Source organism: Aulostomus chinensis, chromosome 3 (assembly GCF_037954235.1).
Source record: "Aulostomus chinensis isolate RoL2024-O1b breed Wild chromosome 3, RoL_Achi_v1.0, whole genome shotgun sequence".
Lineage (NCBI taxonomy): Eukaryota > Metazoa > Chordata > Actinopteri > Syngnathiformes > Aulostomidae > Aulostomus > Aulostomus chinensis.
Genome location: NC_141322.1, coordinates 16,185,402 through 16,200,470, shown reverse-complemented (window position 1 = coordinate 16,200,470; position 15,069 = coordinate 16,185,402). Strand labels below are relative to the sequence as shown.

Here is a 15,069-nt window from a genome sequence, read left to right as displayed (position 1 = left end):
CAAAATAGAGGCCAAGCTGGCTTTCAGAATGAAAATCGCACCCATCCATTCTAACCTTGGTAGCCTGTGGTTTGCTCGTGTTGGAATTTGCCCCGAGCGTTCCATGTGCAAGGTCCTTATTTGGAATGTTGGTCCTTTTGGTCCACATCAGCTGAAAACCTGCTCTCAAGAATAAGCAGCACAGCTAAGGGATGCACTTCTTTGAGTGTTAGAATAAAAAGTAGATGTCTCTCAGAGAAGGGGAGGTGATCTCAGCCAGACATCGAAACTGGACAGAGCCAGTCTGGATCTGGAAGGTTATGCAAGATTCAACCAAACAGCATTTAGGAAGCTTAATTATTGCCCTATGTGTGTGATCATCTTTACCAAAGCAATAAGTTTGAGAGCTTCTGTTAAGCAGAGCATCATGATTAACTGACAAATGAGGATACCTGTAAAATCTCATCTAACTCTCAGCAAGGAAGTGAAGTTCTTCAAAGTGTCAAACTGCCTCTTATCCCAGTCTTCACTTGGCAACCAACTGCAACATCTCTGGTGACAGAATCACAACAAAATCAACTTGTAAGCCTGGCTTTGTGCCTTACACATGCTAATATTCTGTGGTTTTTCCTCAAAATTGACCAGATTATATTTCAAGATAAACTGTATTGAGGAATTAGCAAAACACTGACTAATTATTTTATGTTCCGAGTATTTGTCTGTTACTGGCAGCCTTAAAAATCGTTGTTGGTTCATTAGTCATATTCCTGATTGTAAATGTGATTCACAGATGTGTTTCATTGCACCTAACGATTCCTCTCTAACTGGTCAAAGGGCGACGGTTGAAAAACCTGTTTTTGTATGCATGTGTACCCATGAACTGACCTAAGATGACCCCCAGCTCATCGGCAGGGATGGGCAGCCTTTTAAGCTTTATGAGGTTAATACCTGTTGCAGCATCACATCAAAGTGGTGGTTATATGAGGTTTAATAGATAAACTCGTGTGTTTGTGTGAGAGTGTGAGACAGAATTTTGTTTTCTCTTCTGACCAGGACTTCAAAGCATGAGGCCCAGGAGGACTCTGGGTAGCCCAAATACACCCCACCCCCATCCGTCTCCTGTCTGGGTCACGACCAGCGCTAAGGAGGATATGAGGATCAGAGGACAGAGCCGTTTCCACTGAAGCCGTGAACTCTTCACAGGAATTTTGCAGATCGCTCCTTCGGTGACTCACATACAGAAATGCTAAATATGTCCCCCAGGTCCGTACAGTAGGTCCCGCAGATATACGCTGCATAGAAAATGTTTGAACTAAACTAAGCTCTTCTGTGGGTGTGTTTGTCAGATTTCTTTCATGTGGTTGCCATACAAGTGGATATTCCCCTAATAAATATGCAATTGTAAAATAATGTTGCATCCGGATGCAAGAAAGGAGTTTTGTTTTCTTTCCTTGGAGGGAAGCCAATAATTCAAGGTTAAATAAGGAAACATGAGAAAATGCATAGACAACTAACCCTCAACACACACTCTCACACTCTTAACCTTGTGGGATTTCTGTGTCCACAATGTAATTAATACACACAAACAGACACTCTGTTAGCACCAACACACCAGCAGCCAGAAGAGCCCTCTTATCCTTGAAATAAAACCTTGTAAACAAAGTCTTAAATATTGCATAAACAACGCTGATTCATTCTGAAGATGTGATAATTAAAGAGGAATTAAACTAATAAATTCAGGGATGCAGTTGTAGTGGAGGACAGTCACCATGTAACTTGAACCAGGGCACCTCAGGGCACAGGGAGCCATATAAACCATTCAATAGAAAGCAGATGTCAAAACAACACACACATGCACACACGCACACATACACACATACAAATCATGCACAGATGTTACACACGATGTCCTCCCAACTTTTTCTCATCTAGATTAAAGCAGTAGCATTTGGTGTATCTCAGTAAACAACATACATATAATTACAGATCTAATTGAACTGCCATCTTGGGAAAAAAAAAAAAAAATTAAATCAGCCACTCTGAAAAAGATCTTGAAAATACAGTAAAAAGGATGTGCCGGTGAGCCAGTGGTCCATGCTGGAACATCCTGAGACGCTGCCAACATACGTGGATCGAATGTTCTCAGCCTGTATATGGAATATTATCCTTTGAAATAACTCCACCTCCTAAATAGATATGCGCTTCGATAGTGGTGATATGATGTTTGCTATTGTACTGTTAACATTTGCATAGTAGATCTTCACCTAGTTAATCTCACCCTGTCCACTGCTTGATTACAGGTCAAAGAGAGCCCCCTAGTGTCAGTAAGAGGAAATATAGTTGAAGGGCAAATCACGGCGGAGGCATTGCAGTGAATTATCAGACGATAATAAGATGAGGAGCAGATGGATGCAGCTAAATGTACAGTTTAATTTCAGATGTTAGGAGGCTTTGAATCAAAACAATTACAGACATAGTTTGGGAATCATGGGAGTTGTTGTCTTCATTGTTCCAGGTGACAACCACTGATCTTATGAGGTTCAGTTCATCTTTATTATTATTAAATTTCATTGTGGTAAAACAACCATTAGCAACATGAGCTAACATAATTTTAAAGGGATAGTTCGTACAAAATTGAAAATTGAGTCAACCGCATAGCAGTGGTACAGTGAGGACAGGGAGATTACGTCAATAATTATATCATTATGGATGAAAAATAATGTGTACAACATGACAATATTGGCAACTTTCCAGCTTCATGCTGGTGAATACTGTTCCACTGCAGCTTGAACACTGGCTTGTGAGTGTGCTATCACAGGAAGAGAGCTCAATACAGATATTCAGGTTCTGAAATTCAGTAGAATTAATGCTTGTTTCCAAGTTCTCCTGAGGAGTTCAGTGTGGAAATAAAACATTCAGTTGTTGCTCATGTAGGAGAGTCTTGGCTGATTCTAACTTAATGAAGTAAAGGAGCACAGACAGCCGGAAAGATCCAGAGCAGCTAATGAACAAATATTTTGGAAGAAGAAAAGGTTTTGATATTCATTGGTACAGAAGGATCCTTAGGGTGACATGGAAAATGCAGGACCCTCCCTCACAAACACCATCATTCACGATGAAGTTGACGGAAGAAAAGCCGCAGGAAGGCCCAGGGCACAATGGATGAGGAAAGCAGCTAAGGACTGCGTAAGACTGACAGCACACGGGGATGTTTGTAGGCGTGTGATGATGTCATCAAAGCGCTCCAAAAGCCCATGGGCTACACAGGAGTGTCCTGACCTGACCTGAAAGACAACTGAGCATGCTGACGTATGTCAAGCGATGTGATTGAAAAATCCACAGCATTACGAAGAGGGCATGAAGTGCATGAGATGATTTAACTCCTCTTGACAAGGTCAAGAATCTTTAAAACTTGAGCACAACAACTCTGAACTTGATGTTGTGTTCTAGTCCAGTTTGTGATTTGTATGTCTCTGTATTGTGTTTTTGGTTTAAAGTGCACCGGAATTGACCTCAAGAGACAATAAAGATTTAGTAAGACGTAACATTCCTGCAGTGTTACAGCCTTATTATGAACATCTTAAACCTTTGTAATCATTGATCAAATTTTACAGCCCCTCTCAGAATATCAGACATAGAGCCGCTAAAGACTAATCTTAACCCGAGGAGGTAAAACAGGTGTGAATTAAGTTTTATCTGAGACAGAAATATGTTTGCTGGAAACTGTTTTGGGCGTACCCGGCAAAGCCTCGTGTTGGTGAGAAGCCAGCACCAAAACAGGACAGGGCAACCTCGCTCTTCCGAAACGTAATTATGATTATTCAGAGATAATGCTGCATTTGCAGAAGTAATCTTCCTAAATGAAGGAGCCGATTAAGCTGTAGAAACTGATGATTCGTGTGTTTTATGAAGTTAAACAAACTCAACTAAATATTTGTGTACTACTTAAAAGCTCTTATGCACAAATGTATTCTTGCGCATTGTTACTCCACGCCTCAGGAGCAAGGATTGAGGCTTTGCTTCATGCCTGTAAGCCCTAAATTCAACTCTAGAAAAAGGTACATTACAACAAATTTTTGAAAAGTGTTCATCAGGTTCTGACAGTTCTAACTACAACAGGTGTCTTGCTACTGTCAGTGGAGCTTCCCACCGATGACTTATGATCACATGGAACTTCCTTGCCAACTTCTTTGTTCTCCTTTTTAGTTTTCCTGTGATTACATGCTGCAGCGGCTTGCAACATTTTTTTTTCCCCGTCATTGGATTTATTGCACAGATGCAAGTTAACACATAATCTGTAGATAATCATAACATCAGTAACAATAAAAGTAAACCATTGTGGTCTCGTCTTTTAAAGGCTACTATTATCTTGAATCCACATGTATAGAATTGCGGTCATAATTATATGTTCCTTTCTGCACCACACCACCACTTTGAATCCAAGACACTGTAAATAAAGTTTTCACTACTCTATCATCATGTCAATCATTATGTGGCTGCTGGATTGTGAAGTGGGGAATTATGTTAAATGGGGGTATTACAAACTTTGCCATGATCTTCTTCTCAAATGTCTTTGAGTAACACAGCAGCCATCTGTTTGAATCAGAGTTGGATCATAAATCTCTCTGGCGGAGGGACTTGATGAAAACTGTTCAGATAACTGCTGCATGTGGCCAGTTAAATCACTCAGCATATTCAAAAGTTCACAGTAACTCGTGAATATTGATTTAGCTGTTCCCTTTCCTCCTTCCTCTCTCTTCAATTTACTACCAGACAGGAAGTTGAACGGCGGCTTCTCTGGTGCATCTTGAAGAGCCTGAACACACTCAGCACTGCAGGGAAAATGTCAGATTGGCCACGATATAGGACAGGAATAGGACAATAGGACTGCTCAACATTCAAGACTTGACACGTCCATTGTTGAGAAACATGACAGCAGGGCCAACACCACCTGCTCTAACTCCTCCCCCCAGGAGCTGCTGACACATCGAGATGAACACACACGTTTGTCACACAAAAGGAACTTCGAAATATTACAGATGCACGGGTTTGGCAACATGACAACATAAATATAAAACTGCTGGTGCAGATTTGGCAGCCAATCTGCAGAGCTGTTCTTGGCACAGCAGCAGATCAGTCTGGATTCTCGAAGATTCTAAAATCCTATTTTAGTTTATATTCATTCTCCAGTTGTTTTATCTATCCAGCCATCCATCCATCCATCCATCCAACCATTTTCTACCACTTATCTCGTTAAGGGTCGCAGGGGGATGGAGCCTACCCCAGCACCCGACTCTTGAAAGACGGGGTTCACCCTGGACAGGTCACCAGTCCATCACAGGACCAACACATAGAGACAGACAACCATTTATACTCACAGTCACACCTACAGTCAATTTAGAGTATCAATCAGCCTCGTCCTCTCTTGATGTCTTTGGACTGTGGGAGGAAGCTGGAGTACCAGAGAGAACCCACACAGGAACAGGGAAAACATGGAGACTCCACACAGAAAGATCCAGAAGTCGAGCCGGGGCTCGAACCCAGAACCCTCTTGCTGTGAGGCGACAGTGCTGACCACTGCACCACAGTGTCGCCCCAGTTGTTTTTATCCTCAGAAATTTGAATAAACTAACAGCACATTGTTAATCTATCAAATGTGGTTATTTTTAAACTTTTCTTGATTGCTGTATTGTTTCATACCATTGTGTTGAAATCAAATCATTGCTCAATCCTAAACAAGATGTACTGTTATGTTACAGTACCCAAGCATAAATTGCAACTGTAAACTGCCCACTTGTAAATAATTCCACATCTGTTCCAGTATCTTTGCACCATACTGCTTTCCTACTGCATTTCTTAATTTCTTTCCATCTTTTGTTTGGATTGCAGCAGGCATTCAAACGTGGGGCTCATACAAGTCTAAAATTAATTGCATCATGGGCCCTAAGTGTCAGTCGGTTCTACAGTAGTCCCATCTGTGTTTGCCCACATGGGCTTTAAGAGACTGGGTTTTAGATGGAGCTCAGACGGGTGATGTGGGGTCTGTCTGTACTGTTCTGGTTAGGTGACATATGTATCTTCAGAATGCTGTAAGGGAACTACTTTAAACATGCTAGGACTCATGGAGAATGTGATCAGATTGTAAACTGCAACCTGACCTTCTAGTTTCTATCTATACATTGCAGATAAATATTTACCTTCTTCCAGTTTTATGACCTTTGTTTTAGTGAGATGTTAGACTCGAAACGGAGCTATGAGAAACTAGAGACTGATTCTTGTATGTGCACACACAGTTGGCCAGTAAATCCTGTTCATAAATCTTGACCAAGAAAATTGTCATTTTATTTTTTTGTTTTTGGTATGAATCAATTAACAAGATATGACAAGAGTGATCATGAGTGCTTGTGGTACATTCCTCAACCACACACATTCAAGTGGTCCCTTTATAAACTTGTTTTAATTAACTAAAGCATACAGAGAGAAGTTTATTAGGCTTTTAAAATTAAAGGGTGTTATTCCACATGATTTTACAGGAGGGCGCCCTTGCAATACACCCCCCCCCCCCCCACACACACACACACGCACACACACGCACGCACATACACCCACCTTTGCTCGTTTCTCATAACACACCCCCGGAGTTAAGGGAAAAGGAATCTGGAATCATTTTCCTCTTCTTTGCCTGAAAGAAGTTCCTTTTTTTTCACCACATGCACACACTCACAAGCGCACATATGTGCATGCGCGCACATGCACACACACATGCACACACACACACACACACACACACACACACACACACACACACACACACACACACACACACACATGCTTTAGTCACTTTTGGGGCATCTACATGAGCTTACGCCACATTTAACCTTCAGTACTAACCCAAAAATAAGCATATTCACTCACGAGGGACATGGCTTTTTTTTTAAATTGTTTGTGCAGTTAACTGGTTTTAAGTGTGGTTTGTGTCCCCAAAAGTGTGTAAAGTCATGCTCATACACACAGACACATGCAGTGAAACACACAAATACACGCACAAATTGACAATAATGCACATACACACTGAATGGTCTCATTGGCTCCCCAGGTACTTTGTGGCTGCAGAACCTCAAGACAGAGCACATGCTGCAGACACCAGTCACACGCACACACACGTGCATTCACTCACACACACACGTGCAGTTACAAACACACACACACACACACACAAATATTCTTGAACACTAATCAAAGAATTTTCTCTGACATCTGCTGCATCATCTGTAGTCAACTTACTCTCACTTAACAACTTTAACTCCTTCTTTTTCTTTGTCAGCACTTATTGTTTTTCTTTTAATGTCTTTTTGTATCTCCATGGTGACAAACAAACAAACAAGTTCCCACAAAATGTTTTGTGTCCGATTGTCTCTTATGGGACGAGAGTGGGGAGAAGTGAAAGGGAGCAGACTACGGAGGAGGTCTGGAGTGTGGGCAGTGTTTGATGAGGAGGAATGACGAAGGGTAAACATTGCCGAGCTTGAAAACACACACGCGTGCAGACACACACTTGCACACACACTGTTTCATAGACCTTCTGCAGGGCACAGAGGGTTTCACTGGGAATTCAAAACAACTTGTCTGCTCCTGTTGCTCTTAATCAGCAGGTAAGTATCCATTTGGTGTTTGTTTCAATGGAAGGCTGGCAAAACAGGAAGTATTCAGATCTGCACTGAGTGTCTGGGTAATTACAGTTGACTTCATGACGTATGATTGGATCATGCAGTAAATCTCGGCAACCATTTGAACATGTGCTCTGCTGTGAGACTGCACTGTGGGTGAGAAAGACGAAATGCAACATGCTGATCGAGTCAAACTTCCTGATGATGCAAACTTTTTCTCTCGCGCTGCACTTTCATACACAGAGCCTGTGTGTATCTGTGGCTTTGTGCATACCAGCCTCATGAGTATTGATGTATCTGTCTACAGCCGCGCATGCAGAGACAAAAAATGAGACGTAGAAAACAAGAGTATATCAAAACCAACCATCTCATCTTGGGCTGTTTTTCCTTTCAGACCATGGAAGCCTTTTCTTTTTCCATTTCATTTATGATGTACGGAGAGGCTGCTTGTCTGAGCTCAAATGAACTATTCCCATCTTGGTTGCAGGGAAAGTATTTAATAAATTGTTTGTGTTTCCACATATAAAAGTCCAGAGGTACAATTTTTAACAAGAGTTGAGAATCCTGCTAGCAGTACAGTATAAACACGAGAAAATGACAGCCTGCTAATAGGCTACACTACAACAATGAGAAAAGGCTGCTATTCATCACGTTTACCCTGTTAATTACCTTAGTTTATTGTATTAACATGCTGATATTTGCTAATTAGCCCTAATTCAAACCTTTTTTTTGACATTAAGATGAAAGATATCTAAATTCATTCTAAAAAATCCTTCTGATGAGAACATTTTATGGGAACCCATCCACCCGCTGCTGAGATAGATAAATATGAGCGTGAACCTATGAACGTGAGCATTGCCCTAGGTCAAGCCACACCCTCTTCATCTTCCGATCACTACTTGTGCTCTTCTTTGCAAAATTCCATTCAAGTCAAGCAACAATTGTAAATGTAAGATCAAAAGAACAAGGAAGGACAGAGGATATGGCAGCTGCAGAGACATTACTGACACCAAAACCAGTTGGCATCATTCACTCGTGATTGATAATGTCTGTAAATGTCTAACATGTCCTACATATTTTAATCTAGATCAAAGGGGCAGACTGAGCAACTAACCATAAACGCTCTCAAACACTCACTCTGCTATTATGACTACAAATGAAAGGTTTAAAATGGATGCAAAGATTGCACAGGTCAAGCCGGAGTGTACACTCCCCATGGTGCAACAGGATGGTTGGTTCCGTTTAATGCTCTCAGTAAATGTCTAATGTGGCGTGTTCTAGAGCACCTGCTCTGTAGTGCCAAGTTGAGACAACTTTGTGGTGCCATTTTGCCATGGCTCTTATGTGATTATCTTCATTTGCAGGGTTACATATATGACCGGTTATCCTCATCCATGGGTGTCCTGTACTGTGTCTCGTTAGTGCTGCTGTGTGTTCTTGATGCAGCTTCGGCCACTGCTGAGTGGGACTATGGTGGTGTTCCTTTGTGGATCGACCGCTTTCTAGGTGAGCCCAGTGTGCTGAGCCTGCGGGGTCGGATTGATAGAGCCTGGTTCCGAGCCAATAACCCCGAGGCATGTCCTCAAGAGTGTGAGTGTCCCATCCAGTGGCCCACAGCGCTTTATTGTGACCACAGAGGCCTGGCAAACATTCCCGACTCCCTGCCAGGCAGAGCTGAATATCTGTTTCTGCAGGTAGGACGAGATGGAGACACACTGAGGTTTTGTTACATCAACAATGGTCTGCTGTAAACCATGGTGGTTTTTCATTTCCTGTTCACACAACAACTGACTTCCAGGCTTTGTGTCCTGCTGTCCACAGGGCAACAACATCTCTTCTCTGTCCTCTGTTCTGGCCAACATTACAGAGCTCCGCTGGCTCATCCTGGACCACAACCAGCTTCAGAGTGACAAGCTGGACCGGGCCGCTCTGCAAAACCAGACTCAGCTGTGCTACTTATTTGCCAACCACAACCATCTGACTTCAGTGCCCAGTGACCTGCCAGCTGGACTCAAGCAGCTGCGATTGGCCCACAACCAAATCAGCAGCATCGGCCCCGGAGTTCTGCAGAACTTGAATGACCTAACTCTTCTACTGCTGCAGGGGAACAGATTAAAAACCATCACAAAGGGAGACCTAAAAGGTAATGTGTCACTTACACTGTGTGAATAAAAGTGTTATCTGTGACAATGATTAAAGTAAAGATGCAGTTAAATGCACATCAGTGCAAACTACAAAGTGGTTGTGGTCAGGAGGCTTATTCAGGACCATTTTTCCTTCAGTCATCAAACATCTCCTGTTTGATTTGTTGTGATAATCCTTAAACATGCAACATCTGTTGGTTCACACCGAATATTTCAGACATTTGAAGGTCCAGTGTGGAGAATTTAGACAAAAATGAAATACAATATTCATGTTTATGTTTTCATTAGTCTGTCACCTGAGACCACCTGTGTTTTGTTAGCCTAGAGTAGTCAACACTGAGAGCTGCAGAGCGCAGCAAGTTATGCTATATGGGGAACCACAGGTGGGGAACCATGTGCCATGGAGAGCCGTGTGTATGCAGGTTTTCCTTCCAACCAAACACTTTAACAGGTGATTCCACTGATTAACACTCTTCTGTGGCTGAAGGTGTTCCAGAGAAGAACACTCTTACACAGTTTATGTCAGCGCTTTGCTGGCTCATTTCTTTTGTCACAGCCTTGTTTGAATATTTCCTAGTTGTGTTACTTTTTATTCTGTCAGGGCCTTTGAGTAGCAATTTCAAGTTTATATTTTTCACGTTAGCCCGACAACCGGGGGGTGGGAATAACTCACAGCACAATCAATGTTGTTTTGTCCATGATCGTAATAGTATTGCAATGCATCAATTCAGGGATAATCAATACATTGCAAGGCAATTGATCAACAATCTATCACAATATCTTAACAAGATTAAATGGAGAAAAAATAACCCATAGAAGAAAAAAGTCAAGAATTATGTATTTATTTACTGAATTGTTGTGTTTTTAACCGAAATTAATAACTGAAATAAAACAATGCATGACAAGGTGCAGAAAACCTACTAAAATTAGTAAGTAAAACGGCTGTTTAGCTAAAATTTCTATATTGGCAATGAACTGCTTAAGTTTTGCAATAAATCCCATTATTGGTTTGTCCCACCCCTAAGAGACATATCTGCAGAAGTTATGAGGACACAGAGGGGATGAAGGGGAAGAAACAGACGACAGAAACCGAGGGAGGGATCTAAACTCTACTTCTTTTGTCATGGGGATTGCGTGATTGCTGGAAGACAGATGAGCAAGAGTCAGAGGGTCTTCAGTGAGTGTAGTGTTGCGTTTCCCACAGTCACGGCTACCATAAGATACCTCGCTCGCCATCACGACCATCACCAGCTTCAGATGGAAGACGGGAATAAATCAGAGAGCAGAGAGGGAGAGGTGGCGGGCTGCTGCCTTTATTAACAACAGATGGTGATATCCCACTCACGTGTTTCTGCGACCGACCATGAACTGTTCACTGCGGGGTTAACATTACGTTCATTCTATGCTCGCAGAGGTTGCTTTCTTTTTTTTGGTCTCACCACGTGTGCCACATTCTTTTTGATTCTGTACTCCAGCGCTTCAAATCAGCCTGAACAATTATTACCCGTGTCCTTGCTGTGAGAGAATAAATTAGTTCCTTTGCAGGGACTTTGAAGTTTTTCCAAATCTGAATATTGTAAGCGGTTGAGAAGAAGTTCTAATGAAGAGCAGAGGTGCTTAAAAAGTCACCTTGGTGCAATAGATTCCATTGAATTCTGGAGCTCTGCAGTTAATTATTCTTTCAGTGTTTGAGAGGCAAAATTATGATGAATAAAGGATCACGTAACATTGACCTTGCAAGCCACATTAGAGTCTCTGATACAGTTGGATGGGGAAGGGATATTGCAAGTGTTTACACTCTATAACTTCGCCACTAGATGTCACTAGATCCTACACACTGGTCCTTTAACACTGTCAAACAATCATTAAAGTTTGTTATTATTAATTTTCCTAAATATGTACAAATTTGTGTGTGTCCCCCCTTCATGTTGCAGGTCTTTTCAGTCTGATCCTGTTGGATCTCAGCGGAAATTTGTTCTCATCTGTTCCCAAGCATTTACCTCCATCTGTGCAGCAGCTCTATCTGTCCAATAATTCTCTCTCTGGGCTCCATGACGACAGTTTTGCAAGATTTCTCGACCTTAGGTACCTACGTCTAAGTAACTGCAGTCTGCATAGCCGTGACATCCACCTGCAGGCCTTCAACTTGACCAGCCTGGTGGAACTGGACCTCTCCTATAACAGACTAACTACCACTCCCATGGTACCCACCACCCTTCAGCATCTCTATCTGGAGGCCAATCAAATAAGAGGTGAGGGCACCTTTCACATCATGAATGTAGAAGTGTTGCTGACTTCACCTCAGAGAAATGTCCGGCACATGAACACATTCATACATTTACTGTAACAATTTAGCAATAGGCTCTTTATTGCAAACGCCAGTACTACTGAATTATGTGGCTGACCACCTGGGGTGGTTGGACACCTCCATCTTGCTGTGAGTGAGAGGGAAAAATGTGATAAGAGTGGGAAAAAATAGCTGGCACGGGAGAAGAATAGAAAGAATAAAGGGGAGGGACTCAGAAAGAGAGGCCAAGGGGGTGTGGGAGAGAAAAGGGGAGTGAATTTTGGGTGGTAGGATGCAAGAAAAGTAGGTTAGAAAAGAAAAGAGGAGACTGGTATGAAAACATCTGTAATGGCTTTAGAGGAAGCAGTGCCAGATAAGCGAGAAGCACATGCTGTTCCCCTCCTCGTAGTCTCCTCTTCCCTCTTCAACTGTCTGCTCCCCAACTCTCTGCTCCCTAACTCTCTGCTCCCCCCTTTTTTTTCATTTTTTTGACAGGAGTTTATGTCACATTGCCACAGAAAACACAGTGAAATACTGGATCTTTATTAGTTTTATGACCTGGTGTCCAGTTTTAGTTGACAGGTTCTGGCAAAGTACAAGTGTGCTCTTGTTTCTCAAACCTAGGAGACAAACAGAAGGCCAAACACTTCCAGAATAACACACACCTCACCCCTTTTTTCTAGCATCATGACAGTTATACCACGAAAGCTCTCTGGCACAGTCTATAGTCTGGGTTGAGAGGCTCTGAAGACTGAAATGAAGTCAGAAAGCACAAGAGGGTGTTGTGGTTTCCGCTGCCTCAGTTTTCACCGCAGCACCTGTGAGACATCTGACTGGAAATGCAGATGGTGTGAGAAGAAAAGGAACTTATTCAGAATGCATAGAACCTCGTAGATAAGATATATGTCCTAATGCGTTGAATATGCTTGATATCAAATTTACATGTGATGAACATGTGGTGCACCGTAGGAATTCAAAGATCTCTTGAACTGCAGTGGTGTCCATAGTACTTTGTCATGGTGAAAATGGCTCTTTAATCATGACATATGGTCTGTTTGCTCAAGAGTTCAACGTGAGTAGTTTCTGCAGAGAGGTCGGACGCCAGTCCTACTCCAGGATGAAGATCCTGCGACTGGATGGGAATAAGATGTCCCCCCAACAACTACCCCCTGATTGGGGGCTCTGTCTGAGGGTACTTCACACGATGTACATCTGATGACTTCTGACCTCCGGATACAAGAGCAAGATCACTCGGTTCATCTACAGGCACAGACCATAAACATGATTCATTTAAAAATAAAATTCTTGTTTGACTGACTATGATTGTTTGTCAATTAAAGCAGTTGGCCTGAAACCAGAGACAAATAATTCGGCTTCAGTTTGTCCATAGATACAGTAAAGCTCCAAAAGAAAAACGGAAAGATCCTGAGGTTCGATTTTGTATATAAAACCCGCGTTATGTTATCACCACTCCAAAGTCTGGATCAAAACATTTCTCATACCACCAGTGAATTCCTTTGGGTTTGTGTCTTCTCCAAGTTCAGCCTCAGCATGGTCGTACATCTGCATGTCATTAGAGGGTAGAACTGTGACCTCGCGTCTCTGGATATTGAGCTCTGGTTAACCCAGATCAACCGTTATAAACATTCTAAACCTCCAACATGGCATTTGAATGGTCTCAAAGATGAACTTTACATTACATAAACCCACAGTGGTACACGTGTTATCTCGAAGCAACGGTTATCAGAATTACACTTTTAGAATTGTCATCTATTGTTCAAATTTCACAGTTGTTCTTGCAATCTAGAGGCATTTGACAAACTCAGTGAGCATCAATTTAAGAGCTTTTTTCTGTTCTATACGCACAGAAGAATCAGCCAAAGGATTAAAATCACTGACAGATTTCACAGGTATAAACAGCCTTGCAATAAATCCCCTCCTCCTCAGAATTATAATGCTCTTTTTAATTGGTTTAGAAAGGACTTGATTTATTTTAATGGTCATTTTGAAGGCTGTAGTGTGCGGTGCTGTTGAACTACACTGGGTTTTCCTGATAAGTAATATTTTGTTCATCCAATTTACATGAATGAAGAGCACAACATATAAACAACAGCTCCCAGTAGCGCCACAAATTACAGTCGGAATGATGAACACGTCTCTTCAATGGATTCACAACGTTAAAATCCCAGTAAAGAGGGGATTTATTAAAGAGTTGTTGCATTGCACTCAGCACAAAACCTGCCAGTGGTTTTACTCTGATGCCGAAGCTGGTCGGTGTATTTTTGAGTGTATATACAGCACAGATACTCACAGCTCTTCGCTTCAGTTCAAACGTGATCAGTTCAGAACCTCGTGACAGACACGTGTGTCGTAACTATGACACTTAACCCTTAAAACAGCTCCATGGGGCATTGAGACATACATCAGGATTCACAGTTTGAATGGTTGAGAACAGTAACAGGAGACTTCATTAATTTTTGTGTCCAGACTTTTGTTTGAACTGAGTTATTAAAACGATGTTTACCTTATTTGACTTCTGTATGTGGGTTAGATTTCTGGCACTCTCAAGCCTGTGGAATGGGATGACCATGATTATGATTTAGTCTAATAATTTCCTCTGTTAGAGGAAATGCCCGAATGACAGTCTGTCTGAAAAAGAGAAAAGTATTTATAATAACCGCCGATAAATGGAAAGTAACAGAAAGCCGGATCCTGACGTTCTAATTCTGTCACACACATCATTCCGTTCTCAGACGTTGAGAGTTTATTTTGAAACTGTGTTTAAAAAAAAAGTAGTTTCCACAAAGTAAAGACAGTTCTGAAGTCAAATATATAATCGTGATTTCTTTAAGTTAGAGTTATGATGTCATCATCCTATAAACTTGGAGTTGGTCAAGTAATCATTGAGAGGCAAATCTGGAAAAATTATGGCCCTGTTTATCCAAATTATATCCAATACATATCAAATTACAATCTTTCTTATCGTGATGAA

The 15,069-nt window shown here is 41.7% G+C and overlaps 1 protein-coding gene across 1 annotated transcript; it reads left to right on the top strand.

The window, feature by feature from the left end:
• Positions 1-7,315: 7,315 nt before the first annotated feature.
• Positions 7,316-13,424, top strand: LOC147267866 (lumican). Its single transcript, XM_086200692.1, has 5 exons — positions 7,316-7,631; positions 9,011-9,340; positions 9,468-9,789; positions 11,725-12,042; positions 13,142-13,424. Exons 2-5 carry the CDS (start codon positions 9,041-9,043, stop codon positions 13,291-13,293), a joined length of 1,092 nt encoding a protein of 363 aa, XP_086056818.1. The 5' UTR covers positions 7,316-7,631; positions 9,011-9,040; the 3' UTR covers positions 13,294-13,424.
• The last annotated feature ends 1,645 nt before the right edge of the window (positions 13,425-15,069 follow it).

Bases quoted from the DNA above. Each gene is read 5' to 3' on its own strand.
- LOC147267866 (XM_086200692.1), top strand. From the start codon at position 9,041: ATGGGTGTCCTGTACTGTGTCTCGTTAGTGCTGCTGTGTGTTCTTGAT. The intron at 9,341-9,467 runs GTAGGACGAGAT...TGCTGTCCACAG, and splicing joins CTGAATATCTGTTTCTGCAG to GGCAACAACATCTCTTCTCT. The intron at 9,790-11,724 runs GTAATGTGTCAC...TTCATGTTGCAG, and splicing joins CACAAAGGGAGACCTAAAAG to GTCTTTTCAGTCTGATCCTG.